This window comes from Lissotriton helveticus, chromosome 5_1 (genome assembly GCF_964261635.1).
Source record: "Lissotriton helveticus chromosome 5_1, aLisHel1.1, whole genome shotgun sequence".
NCBI lineage: Eukaryota > Metazoa > Chordata > Amphibia > Caudata > Salamandridae > Lissotriton > Lissotriton helveticus.
In genome coordinates this window covers 1,423,201,159-1,423,218,428 of record NC_136065.1, presented here as the reverse complement: position 1 = coordinate 1,423,218,428, position 17,270 = coordinate 1,423,201,159, and the positions used below count along the sequence as shown (strand labels likewise).

At 44.3% G+C, this 17,270-nt stretch overlaps 1 protein-coding gene across 1 annotated transcript in view; it reads right to left on the bottom strand.

The window, feature by feature from the left end:
• Positions 1-463: 463 nt before the first annotated feature.
• The window catches only part of BCL2L15 (BCL2 like 15), a 149,964-nt gene continuing 133,157 nt past the window's right edge, over positions 464-17,270 (bottom strand). The window contains exons 3-4 of the mRNA XM_078644423.1: positions 2,630-2,851; positions 464-637 (exon numbers count right to left, since the gene is read on the bottom strand). Of these exons, the coding sequence (XP_078500549.1) occupies positions 620-637; positions 2,630-2,851 (240 nt within the window). The 3' untranslated portion in view covers positions 464-619. The remainder of the gene's footprint in view (positions 638-2,629; positions 2,852-17,270) is intronic.

Sequence of the window (17,270 nt, the reverse complement as noted above, 5' to 3'; positions counted from 1 at the left end):
AAGTGGTGGGTACACTCTGCATGATAGAAAACATGGTATAAGGTGTGTTTGCAAATGTGAGTACAAAGAGAATCTCTTAGATTCAGTGTGTATATTAACTAATCTCCAATGTTAATAGAGGAGGTCATGAAGGGAGAGACATTGCCCAAGGGGGCCCAAGGCTACCCTGTGTGGAAATGAAAGGTAGTTTGAATGTTTACTGCCAAACGCTAGAGGAGAGTTCCAATTAAGCACCAAGAGATGTGACCTTACCCCGTGCTCGCTTTAACAGTAGTGAAGAGATGCAGTCACCGGGGGCGGGGGGAGAGAATGCGGGGAGAGAGAAAGATTGGTTTGTAAAGACAGATGGTAGGCGTGTCAGGGTACGCGCTGAAAGAAATACAGCATGTCTTCATCACATGCATAATACCAGGACTGTTGCTCCATTGAAAGGTTTTAGAAGAAAGTAGGCATAAAACACAACAATATTTAAATAATTTATTCTGTACAATATGAAGGAGAAATGGCTTTTGAGGTGTAGTTCGCCAAGCATCAAGTCATTTATCCAGGTGTAATTTACAGAATTAATATGTTATTTTGATTTGGATTAATAATGTAACTTTTCAGAATTCCATCGTCTTCATATTTCGATATGCATCTACAACATAAAAAAGAAATTATTTTTTAAAGGAAATGGAAAATATACCTATATATCCTGTACAAGATATAAATGTATGTTGGAGGGTTGTTGTTAGATTTATGAATGGTTGTGGACAATAATAAGAAGCCTAATCAGGCCCAAAAATAAAAGTAAACCACCAATAAACTACAAATTAATCCCAAATTCAGGGTTAACTAATGTTGCAAGAGCCCAAGAGGACTGTAAATGTCAGCAAATTATAACCTGTTACTCAGGTAAGACGGGGTGGTGGTGTGATCTAACCTTTAAGTTGCTAGATGATGACCCATAAAACCGGAGTATGAGCTCATGGGGACCAGTTTTTCTGTGATCCAGGCCAATGTTTTATGAATACCTAAAGCATCATAAGAGCCAAAATTAAGTAAGTAGATGTGCCATTCCCCGCCCTACTAATACACCTAGATGCTCTGAATATCTAAGGCAACCTCCTGCTAAGGTAAGGTTGGAGCCTCGCACCCGCTCAAAAAATATCAGAAAGTAATATATTTATCAATGCTTTCTATTAATATTCACCACCTATAGCCCTGGATTTTTAATTGTAAGGCATATGTGAAGTACAATTAATTGTAGCCCGAAACCATACATGTATTTGTAACGTGTTTTGACCTTCATTCCATCGTGAATGACACACGCTTGCCATTCGACTTTGCTCTAGCCCAGCGTTTCCCAAACTGTAGTCGAGATAAGAGACGATTTTTGGTGGGTTGTGAAACTCCCAGCAATAAATAAAGATGTCCTTAAATTCGGTATTTATCTTGTCACATTTTCTGTGCTTCAAAGACAGAGGTTAAATGTCAGGCTATGTCTTGTGACAAATTGCTGTTTATCTTTTTGACATGGGGATTGATGTTTACAAACTCTTCTAACTTTGCAGTCAGAGAAAGAAAAATAAAGTTAATTATTTTAAAACCTGGAAGGCCTGTGAAAGAAAGGGCTGCAGGCTGTTATTTTTTTTAAAACATGTAATTCATGTAAAAGAACTGTACACATTCAGCAGTTAGAAAAGCCAAAATAAAGCTAACTTTTTTGAAGTTCTGAAGTGTGATGGAAACAAAGTTTTTATTAGGATCAAAATAAATCAAGGCATTTTATTTGGTGATGAGCACATGATACTCACTGAAAACCGATTTCCACAAATCATTATTTCTGTGCAATATAGTTTGATCATGAAAACGGTGTTTGTGCAAATTTAGTGGCTATTTCAATGGAAAAAGTGATGTTTGTAAATGACAGTGCGCCACCATACGATGCTTTTGCCACATTAAAAAAAAGTCCCCCACCGCATGTCCATTAAAGCTAGGCGCATCACAAAGCTTTGTAGCTCTAAAACTTGGCCGATGGTCCTAAAAAGTTTGGGAAGCACTGCTCTATTCAGTAAGTGCCGGGTGCGTTTATCAACTTACATGTATTAAATCAAACCCTAGTTTGTCTTTTACTTTCGAACCTACAATTAGTTTAAAAAAAAAATGTTTTTACTCATTTCAAGGACGACGAGTGATTTGTAGATAGAGGAAGAAATATTTAAAGATTCCCTCAATTGGCACAGTGTACACAAGAAAACACTTCTTTCTGTTTCACTTGCACATAAAAGACCACTACAAAGAGGTGAGGGTAACAGGGAGAACAGTTTATACACTTCTAAAAAAGGTAAATATTCCAATAAGATTTCAAAAGTATAGGTACAAAATGGATAGATGTTTTCCTGGTGCTACAAACAAAGGAGTACTCTCCAAATAACATCTGTTATCTAACTCGTGCCTCATCAGTTGAAATGAGGTGTAAACATGTAAGGTAGTTAATTAAGCAAGTAGTATTTTTAAAACGTTTGATATGCCTGAACCCCATTCCCCCTCAAGATGTCAATCCAGAATTCTGCTCAATCCTAACTTCCCAAATGGATCAACACAAAAAATTCAGGAAAAAGCAAATTCTTTACTGCACTAAACTTACCCATCCGCCTTGTTCCTCGATGAATGAGAGCAGTGAAGGTGAGGTAAGAAGAGCGGTCAATGTCGACTGCATCACTTCCTGCATTGAAGGTTCCATCTTGAATACGCAGAGTGCCAGGGACACAGCAACTTTCAGGACAGCCTTCTCATTGGTCAGGTCAGGGTTTCTAGCAACCCATGTAGAAGAAAGGGAATTCACAACATTGGAAAAACGTTGTGTAAGCTGAACAATAAAAGATAAAAAGTTGTATTTAGTTACGATCCCTTTTCAGTTCATACTGGCTGGGTTGTATGATACAGTAACACACTTGAGTTTCAAAACCCCTTTGATGGCTGAACATAATTGTATGCAAGAAACTGATGTTTACCTAATTAATAGGTATTTCCAGTCACTCTCGCCCAAAAGATGTGAATTTTACTAATGGCCAGTAGAAGAGGAAACAGGAGGGGGGCAAGCAGTATGCTCTATATCCTGTCACCATTGATTTAAGTGCACTAGGTCCCGACAGTGCTCATCACCAGCAGAGCAAAGCAACGTTTGGCAATGTCAACGTATCTGATGTGCCTGTAATGCAGCCATATGGGGCACCATAATTTCATTTATCCCAGACCCGACACAGAAAATGTAGGCGCTTACCTGCAACATAATGGGGGCAGTTAACCAAAGTACAAATCCCGAATATTCAGTGGGTCTGTAGTGTGGCATTGATTAGCTTGCCAACAGGTATCTAAAACTGTCTGTAGCGAGACACAAAAAATCGATCTTCAGACAGATCCCATCATGAATTTCGTCCTGTCCAGACCTCAGCAAAAAAATCCAGGCAGGTTAGAAGGGGGAGTGTATGTTTTTTTTAACTTTAGGTGTGTAACCACTCATCTGAGGAAAACCACTAAAGTCATTTGGTGTTCTTCAGAGGAGTAAGATTCCCTGACAAAGAGAAGGTCTGAGAAATGCTAGGTACTAGAGACCAGCTGTATGCCTAAATGTACAAGTCAGCTAAGCGATGAACCTAGACATAAAAGTAATATACATTCTCAAGCACCATATAACGAAATAAATGTTCAGCATGAAAGAAAATGTGTGTTGAATGAAGAACAGTAGAATTTGTGGAGAGGCACGGTATTCTGTTTTTATAGCACGAAAGCGGACAGAAAATATGTAATACATTAAAAATTGAAATAACTAATTCCACAAAGTAGTACTAGGCATATAACACAAAAAAGGCACTTAATTGTTCTTGCAATTTATTAAAAGGTGTTCATTATCACCAAATACAGTGGTTTTCATTTTGCCACCCATTTTGTGCACAGTCTCCAATACGTGGCCTGTATATTTAGGTCGTGCCTGGGCAGCGCATACGCAGCTCTGCGAGGCATGTTATATTAAGGTAGGGGCTTGAAGCTCGGCCCACTCTCCGCCCATATTTTTCATTGGCTAGTGCCATTGTCCACTGTAAACTGTGGTTGTTCATTGGTCAATAGGCTTAGTAGTCCCTCCTTAGTACCACCTTGTCTTATTTGTAATCTACAATGTTGTGCTCCCCATCCAACTGTGAGAGCATCCCCTGTTGCACAGCTTCAATCCTTCTGGCTATCCCAGAGTTCCTCCAAATATTCAAGAAACAAAATATCATATATTTCTTCCGAATTTATTTCATTCTTAAGCTTTTCAAAAGTTCATTTTTCTTTCATACATCATAAAGCACATTTACCTTTATCACAGATGATGCGAGCAAAAACAATTATTTCAAATGAAGACAAGGTAGAGAATGCATTGGAGACCATGGGAGAAAGATTTCGCAACAGAGGATATCCAAACAATTTAATAAAACAATCCATAGAATAAGTGAGTCGTATACCTAGGAAGGATCTACTGAAAACAAGACCTAAGGTGAAAGAAGAAAGGATGACAATTGTGTCCAAATACTCTACTATGAGTTATAAATTCAAAAAGATCATCAGAAACCATTGGAATATCCTACGAGCGGAACCTGACTTTGAACAAGCCTTTGAACAACAACCGATTTTTGCCTTTACCAGGGGCAAAAATTTAGGGGAAATACTGAAACAAAAAAGTCCAAAAGAAACGTGTTTCCGAGGAACGAGACCTTGCCTACAATATGGGCACTGCAATAACATCATCAGGGGGAACACAGTGACACATCCGATGAAAGGACACACCATCAAGTTACATGTAAACGCTACCTGTGATACAGCAAATGCAATATATATGTTAAAATGTCCATGTGGGAAAGTATACGTGGGGAAGACCACGCGCAAAATAAAAATAAGACTTAATGAGCATAATTCGAACATTAGAACTGGAAATGTTAAATCGACAGTGGCCACACATTTTAAAGAAGAGAAACACAATGTGTCCCAATTGAAATTTTGGAAACAATTAATAAAATAGAAGGACGGGACAACAATTGTTTTCTCCTTCAAAGGGAAAACAATTGGATGTATCTTCTGAACTCCCATATGCCATTTGGGCTCAACGATCGTACTGAATTCACGTGCTACCTGTAAACTTAAGACTTTATGTCATATTTTACTCTTTTAATTTGTAACTAGAACAAGGCACACTGGTGCTTCAGCCTTGTCTATGCGGATGGACGTCTGTACATTTACCCAGTAGCTTATGAGACAAGTCCTTATTTTATGACGTTATCCTCCTAGTTTAAACTTTTATTTGTGTTAAAGTTTTATTATTGTTTTTTCATTCACTTGGAGACGCGGAAATCTTTATGGTCCACAAAGCGGCAAGACGTTCTCACTGGCCGGTTTTCCGATCATGTGATCGGAGTTCGGGTCAATCAGAACACATCATTCTTTTCGAGGCTACGACGTTGTTATCAAATGTAACGCTATAGGTCAGATGCCCCGCTAATGCTGGCATCATTTGGATTGAGTCAAGGAAGACAACGAAAGGCGTTTTTTTTCGTCAGCAATGTAAGTTTGAGAAACATCACAACTAGTGGTTTTTGAAAGCAGCATACTGTTTTAAGATAGATAGTGAGTTGTTCAATGTTATTTTACTTTACAGTCATGTCATACCTTTCAGTTGATGCGTTATTGAAGGATTGATGAACATGAGCACAAGTGAGTGCCAAGTGGGCATTATTTTTGTTAAGCATGTTATATAGCACCGAAGCACTGGGTTTATCACGTTTGAACACAATTTTGAACACTATGTTTTGTTTGACTAGATGCATGCAAATGACAATTTAACTATTCGTTGACTGGTATCTTTATTCCTTGTTTCAGCTGATTGTCCCTGATGAAGGTCAAATATGACCAAAATGCATTGGACGAATGTATTGAAAGTGATTATAATCCATAAAAAACAATGATTTATGAAAGAAAAATGAACTTTTGAAAAGCTTAAGAATGAAGTAAATTCGGAAGAAATATATGATATTTTGTTTGTTGAATATTTGGAGGAACTCTGGGATAACCAGAAGGATTGAAGCTGTGCAACAGGGGATGCTCTCACAGTTGGATGGGGAGCACAACATTGTGACTTTCAGTTAGACGCCTATGACAAGAGGCGCCACTTTGTTTTTTGCACGTTACAAAATTGACGAAATTAACTTTTTGAAAATATAAACTTTTAACTAACACGACAGTGCGCTCGCACCTTACATTTCTGCACATTTCACTTATTTGTAATCTCCCATTGCGACAACCTCTGCTTCATGTGTTGTTACTCGGTAAGCTTTAATTACAGCCTCTAAGCACTATTTTCTCAAACAACTTTTCCTGCTTGCTGTTGCAGGCAGGACACGCTCTCTCCTAATGCTTTTTAAAAATCTTTATAGCATGGTCGCCGAACGCATTGCAATGCAATAGGTATCTCCTTTGCAAGAGTTTAAGCTATTGGCATTGTAAATGACAATGACTTTTGCTTGCTTATGCAGGTTTTTGCATCATATGAGTGAACAGCTGACCAATTATATCAGCACTTGAACTTATGACCATTGGGTTGCACCTGGATCTTCACAACCAATGCATGAAGCTACTGTGCAGACTTCTAGAATGCAAACATGTGGCCTACACATTGCACACAATGCATTGCAACAGACACCTCAATAGTATTAGAAACTGACACTTGGAATACACACACCTCTGCACTAGGAACACTAGCCCATTGTGCTGTCTAACCAGCAGGTATATTTGGCCATCAGATTCACTGTAACTATTAAGATAGTCAAACTAGTTGAACTATGCGGAAGTGCCAAACGGGACGAAAAGCCACCTTGACAAAAATGCTCAAACCATCCCCTTCCCTCATCTCCTTATGTAATCTCTCTCTTTCAAGCCGTCCATTCTCGCTTTCTCCTTCTGTTGTCTCTCTCTTGCCCTCTATGATGGTTTTCCTTCAACTTACCCCTCCCTCTCTTTCCCTCTCTCTTGAAGCCTCCCAAGCTTGCTGTATTTAACCTCAGGGAGCTGGGGAAAGTGACAGAGGCACAAGGATCTGCCCTGGGCTTTCAAAACCAGCCTCCAAACACCTCACCTCCAGTCCACCGGGGAAATGCCCAGTGGAATAAAAGACCTGTCCGGCCCTGCTCTGCAGTTGACCTGAATATCACAGGTTCAAATCTCAGTTAAGCCAACAGATAAGTTAAGATGAGTACCACAGTGGTGGATAGTGACAACACATTTAATTTACACTACTACATAATGGGAAGATGCAAACTACAATTAGAAATGTATTTTATTTCCAAGTATTTATGGGGTTTGTCTCTTTTTTGTCATTGGTTGAGTATAAGTTTGTACCAAACAGTAGAGTCGTAACCAAACAGTGGAGTCACAATTTTTTTAACATGATTGCTGCTTAAATTTTACATGACCGTGTCACATGTGTTATTGCTACTTGATGAGGCTGCTATGTAAATTGTAAAATATCTTCTTCCTTTGTGTTTTCAGTTATTTTCCTCCTGAAGTTAAAATTCTAATATTTAATTTGAAAGCAATTGTTAGATTTGGGGGTCTCTATTTGGCAGAGGTAGGTACCTTTGAGCAAATAGGGACCCTTGAGCCTAGTCAGGGTAAGGGGGTACACTCCTAAAATAACCCCTGCTCACCCCCTTGTTAGCTTGGCATGAGCAGACAGGCTTATCTCAGAGGCAGTCTGTAAAGCATTTGTGAACACTTACAGTAACCCAGTGACAACACTACAGGTAGTCACCACACAAGTTGTAGTATAAAAATAAGTATTTTTATATAGACTTAACACAAGACCACAAACGACGAAAATCCACAATACTGTATTTAAAAATGGTAGAAATAGCTTAGTTCTCTTTAGATGTACAATGCAACACTTTGAGATCAAGGTACCTTTGGATGCATAACGCTATACAAAGAAAGTGTTGCAGGGAAGGTGATGCATTGGTTCTTTACACGCAAGAACAGTGATGCGTCGGGTCACTACTGCTGCATATGGGATGCGTCGGTTCGTCTCCGCGTGGGGAGGTGATGCGTTGGTTTCTTACTGCACTTCCGTGGCGAGGCGACCAGCAGCGCCGTGATGCGATGAAGATCCGGTGCAATGAAAAAAATTGGCGTCTTCTTCTTGATGGGACAATGATGCATGCACGCCCGACGGCCGTGCGGCGACTCAACGAATCTTCTGAGCCGCGACAGGCCCTGCGACACGCTTCTTCGGTGATGCGACGGCATCTGCTGCGATAGCGACACTCTTCTCCAGTGATGTTAGGCGCTTCGGGTGATGCAATGGCGACAGCGGCAGATGCGGTACGCTTCTCCGGTGATGCAACGGCTTCTGCTGCGACTGTGACACTCTTCTCCGGTGATGCAAGGACAACGGCTGCAGTGGCGACACGCTTCTTTCTCTTGAATCGCGCTTCCAACTTCCAGCTCCCAGCGACACCCAGTCTCTCAGAAGGCCTAGCTCAACAGCAGGCACTTCAATTTCCAGCAAGGGAAGGCAGGGGAGATGGTTGGTGAAGTCTTTTGTCCCTGTGACTTCAGCAGGAGGCAAGCTCTATCTCAAGCCCTTGGAGATCTTTTACAAGTTGATTTGAAAGTAGCTCAAAGTCCTTTTCTCCTTTCTTTGAAGGTCATGCAACCACTGCAGGCTAATCCCCCAAACAGCACTCAGTTTAGGGATAGTCTCCTCCTCAGTTTCTCTGGTTCCTCTCCTCAGCAAAGGTTATTTTTGATTCCCAAAAGTGATCTAAAGTTCTGTGTCCCCATATTTATACTATCAAATCCTTTGTCCTCTGAAGGCAGAGGGTCCTGTAACCAGTCCAAACCAGTTATGTGCAGTCCTGGAGCACTTTGTTGACAAGACTCCTTCTTTCTTTTGACAGTGTGGGCCAGGGACATCAGACTCACCACAGGAGGTGGAGCCAGCATTGTGGAAGGCAGGCACAGCCCTATTCAGACCAAGGTGCAACTCCTCCTACCCATCTACATGCAGATAGCTCCATTCAGCCCTGTGCTGACTCACCCTGTCTCCTGGAATCCCCCAGCCCCTGTCACTCAAACACCAGACAAGGAATACACAACCTAGCAGAGGCAGGCATGGAGAGTTAGGCAACAAAATACCTACTTTCTAAAAGTGGTATTTTCAAACACAGAATGTTAAAACCAAATTTACTGAAAGATGTATTTTATCATTCTGAGTTCAGGCATACTAAACTTGAATTTCTACCTAGTTCCCTGAGTCAGTTAGGATTATAAGATGTTATAATCAAACTGCCCATTCTGGCCTATGGGGAACAGGTAGCCTTGCAATAGTGAAAAACGGAAATGGCTGTAATTCACAATCAGGACATGCTATATACATCAGAGCATGTCCTACATTCTACATACAATGCACCCTGCCATTGGGCCTACCATAGGGGTGACTAATATGCAGAAAAGGGAAGGTTTTGGGACTGGTAAGTGGGTGCACTAGCCAGTCAACATGGCAGTACCAGACTGCACACAGGCTCTAAAATGCCAGGCTTGAGACACACTTTACAAGCTGCTCCGGTGGGTGGCACAATCAGTGCTGCAAACCCACAGGCAGCATATGATTTACAAGCCCTGGGCACATGCACTGCACTGTACTATTGTATGAAAAGTAAACCAAATAAGCCAATCATGGAGTCACTAATCCATGCATCAATTTACCATAGGGAGAGCATATGCACTTTAGCACTGATCAGCAGTGGTAAAGTGCCCAGAGTCATAAAGCCAACAAAAACAGGTCTAACAAAATACAGGCAGAAGGCAAAAAATTCAGGGATGACCCTGCAAAAAGGGCCAAGTCCAACAACAATGAATTCTAGTTCACATGTATTAGATCACATCATTATTTCCATAGGCTAAAGGTCTTGATAACCGTTCTTATTCATTCTGCTAGGCCACACCTCTCAGATTACTCCCCAACATTCTTATTGTACTTAATCACACATCATTTACCTTCAACATGTTATGTAGGTACTGCAGACACTATGATTTGTAGTGCAGTATTCACTCTTACAATTAAGTTGCTTGAAAGATAGTTTTCCAACAACCTGAGCTAGAAACATACCCAGAAAAATATTGAACAAGTATCAAGAACTAAGGTTTTCCCAATGGATTTGAAAACTTCAGACATCCAGTCACTGCTCAAGAATAAAAATATTCTTCCATAAAAACCGGCAAACTCTAGGTCCATACCTAATGATCCATTTGTGGGGCATATAGCATGTCAGGTCAACAGTCTGGATTCAAACCAGGTAGGGACACTGAGTCACCACTTGTATGCATATGGGACGACCTGAACGGCATTGTGGACAAAAATCTAAAGACTGCCCTCCTGCTTCTAGAACTATTGCCATCTTCCATCATCAGACACCACTACACAGGCTTCATCCTCTGAAAAACGCTGAAAAATAACGTACATCCTACTTCAATGGCAGAAAAAGCCTGTCATTCCTCCCACCTTTTATGTCTGCCCCCGAATCTAACTTTGTGGTGTTCCTATGGGAGACATAATTTCCCCTCTCCTATTTAACATTTACTCGATTCCCCTCCCGGACCTAATCAGAACGTTTAAGCTTACATCTTACAACTATGCCGATACTGCAAGAAATCAAGTTAACCTGAGCGCAACCCCCTGATTCTGTGGTACAGAGCAGGCAGGCCGGCGTAATTTAGCTGCAATGAGTAAGATAGTTATGCAGTACAAAAAGTGTAACAAAAGTCAAAACATAACTCAAAAAATAACAAACCAATTTATTTTCTTTCTACTAATTTAATCACACAGTACTATCATGTTCACAGAAAGAAATGTCGTGTACAATTTCTCTGTATGTGAGGCACAATAAGCAATACTTTAAAATATATCATAAAATATATCATAAAATATTGTAGGACAGGATGGGGAGGGAAGAGGTGGAGGGGAGAGGGGGAAGATTATTTAGTATCTTATTTCGGAAGAACAATAATGCACGTCACAAAAAACTTCACAATATCAAAATATGAGAAAATGGTCACAAGTTACGTTTATGAATATAACGGAGCCTGAACAAAGTCGGATAATTGATTACAAATCAATATGCACTATTCCATCCATTTTAAGGGGAAGACAGTACAATGTTTTGTCACCCATGGGCACCACTTCCGCTGCGGTGCAGAAAGTCTTACTAGCTTCTAGTTGGATTCTCAGAGATATAGCCTTACAAAGTTATGTCCTCAATGAAAGGTACCCTCTATATTATCCTCTCATTAGAGGCGATCTTGTGCATTTTAGTCAACCATTTGGTATGTGGGGGTAGCTGCGTAGAATGGCAGGATAAATTGCTTGGCCACCATCAGTGCTGTAGACAGGAGGTGTCATTCATGGTCTGTTAAGTCGGGGATGTCAGTGGGATTGTGAAGTATTATCAAGTGCCATGGGTATGTTTAAAGACCTGCTAAAAGTGCAAGCCTCCATCATTGCTTGAATGATAGTGTTTCGTGTCAAAGTAGCTGGCGCTAAATGTTTTTATAGTGCTTGCAGACCGGGTATAGTTACACTAAGTTGTCATTCAATGACTACCAATAATGGAGGGTCCTTTAAATGTGGTTTCATACAGGAAAGTTGTGCCAGGTGCAAGTCCATGTGATATTGATCTACAGACGGGAGTTGTAGACCACCACTCTTACTTTGTGCTATTAATTTGGAGATTGCCAGTCTTGGTTTCATATTATTCCAAATGAAAGATTTAACATTTGATAATACCTTGCTGCTTACTGTTGCTGCCCAGAGGAACAAGAATCTCTGCCTGCCGTCGCTGGATTGTGCCCCGTGCTGAGGGGAGGAATCTGCATCTTGCCGGACCCGCTGCGCGGGTCCCGCTGCGCCAGGAGTCACTGCGGGGAGTGGAGCAGAAGAAGAACTAAGCCCTCGTGAACCGGCAGGGCTGCGAGCAGCCTAGCAGGGACTCCATTGCCCAGGAGTCCCTGCGTGTCACACCTGTGGCCGCTCTCCCTGCCGGCCACGCCCCCCGACATCGTAAAAGCAGCTTGTGTTTGTGACACTGCGGGATACCTTTCTGCTTACTGTTGCTGCCCAGAGGAACAAGAATCTCTGCCTGCCGTCGCTGGATTGTGCCCCGTGCTGAGGGGAGGAATCTGCATCTTACCGGACCCGCTGCGCGGGACCCGCTGCGCCAGGAGTCACTGCGGGGAGTGGAGCAGAAGAAGAACTAAGCCCTCGTGAACCGGCAGGGCTGCGAGCAGCCTAGCAGGGACTCCTTTGCCCAGGAGTCCCTACGTGTCGCACCTGTGGCCGCTCTCCCTGCCGGCCACGCCCCCCGACATCGTAAAAGCAGCCTGTGTTTGTGACACTGCGGGATACCTTGCTGCTTACTGTTGCTGCCCAGAGGAACAAGAATCTCTGCCTGCCGTCGCTGGATTGTGCCCCGTGCTGAGGGGAGGAATCTGCATCTTGCCGGACCCGCTGCGCGGGTCCCGCTGCGCCAGGAGTCACTGCGGGGAGTGGAGCAGAAGAAGAACTAAGCCCTCGTGAACCGGCAGGGCTGCGAGCAGCCTAGCAGGGACTCCATTGCCCAGGAGTCCCTGCGTGTCACACCTGTGGCCGCTCTCCCTGCCGGCCACGCCCCCGACATCGTAAAAGCAGCCTGTGTTTGTGACACTGCGGGATACCTTGCTGCTTACTGTTGCTGCCCAGAGGAACAAGAATCTCTGCCTGCCGTCGCTGGATTGTGCCCCGTGCTGAGGGGAGGAATCTGCATCTTGCCGGACCCGCTGCGCGGGTCCCGCTGCGCCAGGAGTCACTGCGGGGAGTGGAGCAGAAGAAGAACTAAGCCCTCGTGAACCGGCAGGGCTGCGAGCAGCCTAGCAGGGACTCCATTGCCCAGGAGTCCCTGCGTGTCACACCTGTGGCCGCTCTCCCTGCCGGCCACGCCCCCTGCCCTGCCTATTTACAGGGCGGAGCATCCGCTGCGCGGGAGCGCGCGGGTGCGACCGGGGCGAAGACCGGGCAAAGAGCGGGCCCTCTGAGGCCCTCGTTGGCCAGAGTAGGCTGGGCTGGGCCTATCCCTTAACATCTGTAGTTCGGTGACCCGTGCACAGCCATACGCTGGATATGTCGACTGAAGAGGAAACCCCTGGGAAAAAAGGAAGATTACGTAATGGGTCATTGGATAATTATTTCCCTTAGGTTCGGAGTGAGGGCGAAAAGGATTCAATCTTAGATGAGTGTAGGGTTGAGCGGCGCCGCTCAGTTGAGAGCATGAAAAATAGACCCCTCCTTGATAGTATTTCTCTCGTTATGACGCGGGAGGGAGGCTCACTAGACATGAGTGGGGATAATGCTAGTCAAGAAGGTGTTCCCCTCTTGTTTCATGACTTTTCATCCACACCTTGCTTGCCCTCGGACAACAGTATAATTGTTCCCCCTACCCTTAGCCCCGGTCGCACCACTATCACAGCCAAGCCTAGGAAACAGAAACCTAGGCATTTAGTTGTTGCCCAGATTCACCGCCCACCGCCAAGTAAAAAAAGGAGGAAACTAAGGGAGGTACCAGGTAAGGCCAAAATCCCGCATTCTGATTTTGGTAAAGGGCTAAAACCCCTCGACCAATCTGAGAGTGCCCTAGCAGAGGGGCTGGTTCTCCCACCAGCACTAGTTACCCCACCTCCCCCCTCATTAATAGGGAACTTGGAGTTTCTGCTGAGATCTCTCCTTTTACCTATTAATGAGTCCATTAAAAAGGTTGAAATTAGACTGACCATTTTGGAAACTGCTATAAACAGCATGGTCACTCGGACCAAAGCCCAGGGGAGTGGGGTGGCACATTCCACAGCTCAGGCCAAGCTCCCCACTACTACTGTGTCTAACACCCCAACTGCCCCATCTCAGCCGGTCAAACACAAGCCACAGCCACCGGGTAGGGTTGACCCCCGCTCCCAAAATCCACCTCCTCCTAAACATCCAATCATACCAGCAACTGAAACAGGAGGTGACCCCAAAAAGTTAGTCTCATTGGGCCCGATAAGTAATAAACAGTACGACCAAGGGGTAGGTAGATATACCAGAGACCTACGGAAAAAGGTGCCACAAGTGGAGATTCCCCCAGAAGCAGTGCCCTTTGTGGTGGTTCTGACTGGGGTTCCTCCATTAGCTGAAAACAAGAAGGAGGGGTACGTTGATCTTAAAAATAAAATCATCCACTGGTTGAGGACACATAGGCCCATAGCACCCAATATAGATGGGGATATAGTACATGTTAGACGGATTAACTGGCTGGGTAGCAGAAATAAAGACATAGAGGGGGACCTAGTGGTGGTCAACTTTAGAGACCCTCGGGCTGTAGATTATATCCTAAACTGGCCACCTGGAAACGGGGACACTCGTATCATTCCTCGGGCCCTAACGTATTTTTACCCCAGGTCAGAGGCCCTTGCTCCTAATTATCCAAATAATCGCCACTCCCATAGGCCCCCCCCTACCTTGCCTTATAACAATATTTTCCCCCAGTATGGGCAACACTTTGCCTTGGTGGGCGATCACCATTCTGCCTGGTCCATGGTGCCCCATAGACACACAATGAATCATGGTACCAGGATGGAACATCTCAGACCCTTTACCCCCTTGGACACTTACAATCGGTTTTCACAGCTCTCTGGGCTGGAAGATTGCGATTGATGTTTAGTGCCCAGGGGGGAGAGAAGTAATCTCCCTGGTGAGGAGGCTCCACGACTTTGTGACAGTATAGTCACAGGACAAGTTAGATCACCCTTGCCCCAAATTCCCATTACTAATATTGTTATTGAGGCTTCCCCGGTAGCCGGGAGTATGGCCAGTGTGGCTAGCTGCCCAGCAAATCCCAATCCCGAGGACCAGGAGTTGGGCAGCTGCACGACCGCAGTGGATATTGAGGGGGTGAAAAAGGGGGTTCATACCAAAGTGTCCTATGGTCGTCGGGTAATAAATTTGCTATCCTGGAACGTAGCGGGGTTAAAAAGGAAGTTAGATATACGGGAATGGCATACATTCATCGAGAAGTTCGATGTTTGTCTGTTTCAGGAGACCTGGAGTCTAATACCCTTAAATAAATCAGGGTACACCACCTACTTTTTGCCAGCAGTAAGTAAAGGGAAGGGCAGACCGGCAGGAGGCCTCATGGTCTGGATAAAAATAGATCTAGACTGGGAGGTCAAACGCCATAATATGGAGTGTAGTGACATACTCCATCTCTCTTTTAGAGGAAACACAGAGGGAAGTAGGCTTGATCTATTTAACGTGTATGCCAGAGGGGCACCTGGGGAAGCCGCCTCCTCAATTTTATCTGCTCTGGATTTAGCCTTAGCTAACTGCCCTTCATCAGCAAAAACCATCGTGGGGGGGGGATTTCAACTGTACGTTTGAACCCCTCCTCGGAGATGACCCCCTGGGTATTGAATACGAAGATTTAAAATGGTCCATTCCAACCCTATCCCTGCCCTCTATTAAAAAATGGTCAGCTAGGGCAATCCAAATCAATGCTCTAACTAGGGATCATAAGCTAAGAGCCCTCAATGGTAGGACTCTATCCGACCGGGCAGGTGCACTGACTTTCAATAGACTTACTGGGCCGTCCCGAATTGACTACATCCTAATGGATGTTAGTTTGTGGGCAGACCTTATTGATATGGAAGTGCTCCCAAGTCAGGATAGCGACCATAACCCCCTGTGTTGTAAGTTCAATTGGGGCAGCCTTAAAGACAAGAGAGTGAATGCCCCCATAAAGACAACCAAAGAGATCATCCCATGCAATAACAACCGCAGATTGAAATGGGACAAAGCTAACCTCAAGGAGGATGACCTAGGGACGATTAAATCCCTGGTGGAGGGCCTGAATTCTGACCTGGTGGCTTGGGACTGTGAAAACCAGACTATCATGTTTCCTCACACTTCCTTTGACTCAGCTTATAAAGCGACAATTGACCAAGTTGGTCATTTTTTTACCTCCAAAGGGAAAAGTCATAGGAAAACTATTACACCTCCCATCTCAAATAAACCATGGTACTCAGACCAGTGTAAGGGCAAAAGGAAAAATCTGACAAAAGCCCTGCTTGCTGGGGATCCTCTTCTGGTTAGAACGGCCAGGAAGGACTACCAGAAAGCACTATCGCTGGCTAAACGGGAGTGGGAGGAACAGCACTGGCAAGACCTATCCAATGCTGTGAGTAGGAGGAACCCGAACCTCTTTTGGGATCTAATCAACAGAGCCAGGCAGGGGAAATCGCAACCATTAGCAGCTCACATAACCAGCCAGCAATGGTTTAATCACTTCTTATGTTTATATGGTGGTAATGAAGAGTTAGACAGCCCTGGGGTAGTTAGTTTTAGCGTTAGGGACACCTCTGGGGCGGATGAATTCCCATTTACGGCCACCGAAGCAGCGATGGCGATTAAACGGCTAACCCCCAAGAAGGCGGCCGGTCCGGATGGGATCCCTGGGGACCTGCTGATCGTGGAACCGCTGGCTTGGGCTAATTTAATCGCCACAATTATGAACTTGATCGCTAGGGGACACCCGGTGCCAGACTCCTGGAAGGGGGCTGAGGTGGTAACAGTGTTCAAGAAGGGGGCAAGAGATGACCCTGCGAACTACAGACCTATCAGTTTGATAGATATAACCCAGAAAGTGGTCGGCAGGGTCATCATCTCAAGGGTAGGCGATTGGATGGAGGAGGCTAATATTCTCTCCCACCTTCAAGCGGGCTTCAGAAGAAAGGTAGGCACGATGGACCAGGTCTTTCGCTTTTTTGTTATCTATTGGAAGGCAGTTACCATCAAGAAAGGCAGTTTATATATGGCCTTCATAGATCTCAGGACAGCTTTTGACCTGGTCCCTCGGGCTAAACTATGGGAGATCCTAGGAGAGATGGGATTTCCTAGTAGACTTCTGAGTCTAATCGTAAAGCTCCACGAGGGGAACTATGCGAGGGTCAGATGGGGATCCCAGGGACAGTTAACGGATAGGGTCCCGGTGAGGAGAGGAGTACGCCAGGGCTGCGTTATGGCCCGACTCTTTTCTCCCTATTTGTGAATGGAGTGGTGGACCATCTGAAAGGGGAAGAGTCGGATGCCCCATCCCTGGCGGGGGAAAGAATCCCCACTCTACTCTTCGCCGATGACACCCTATTGA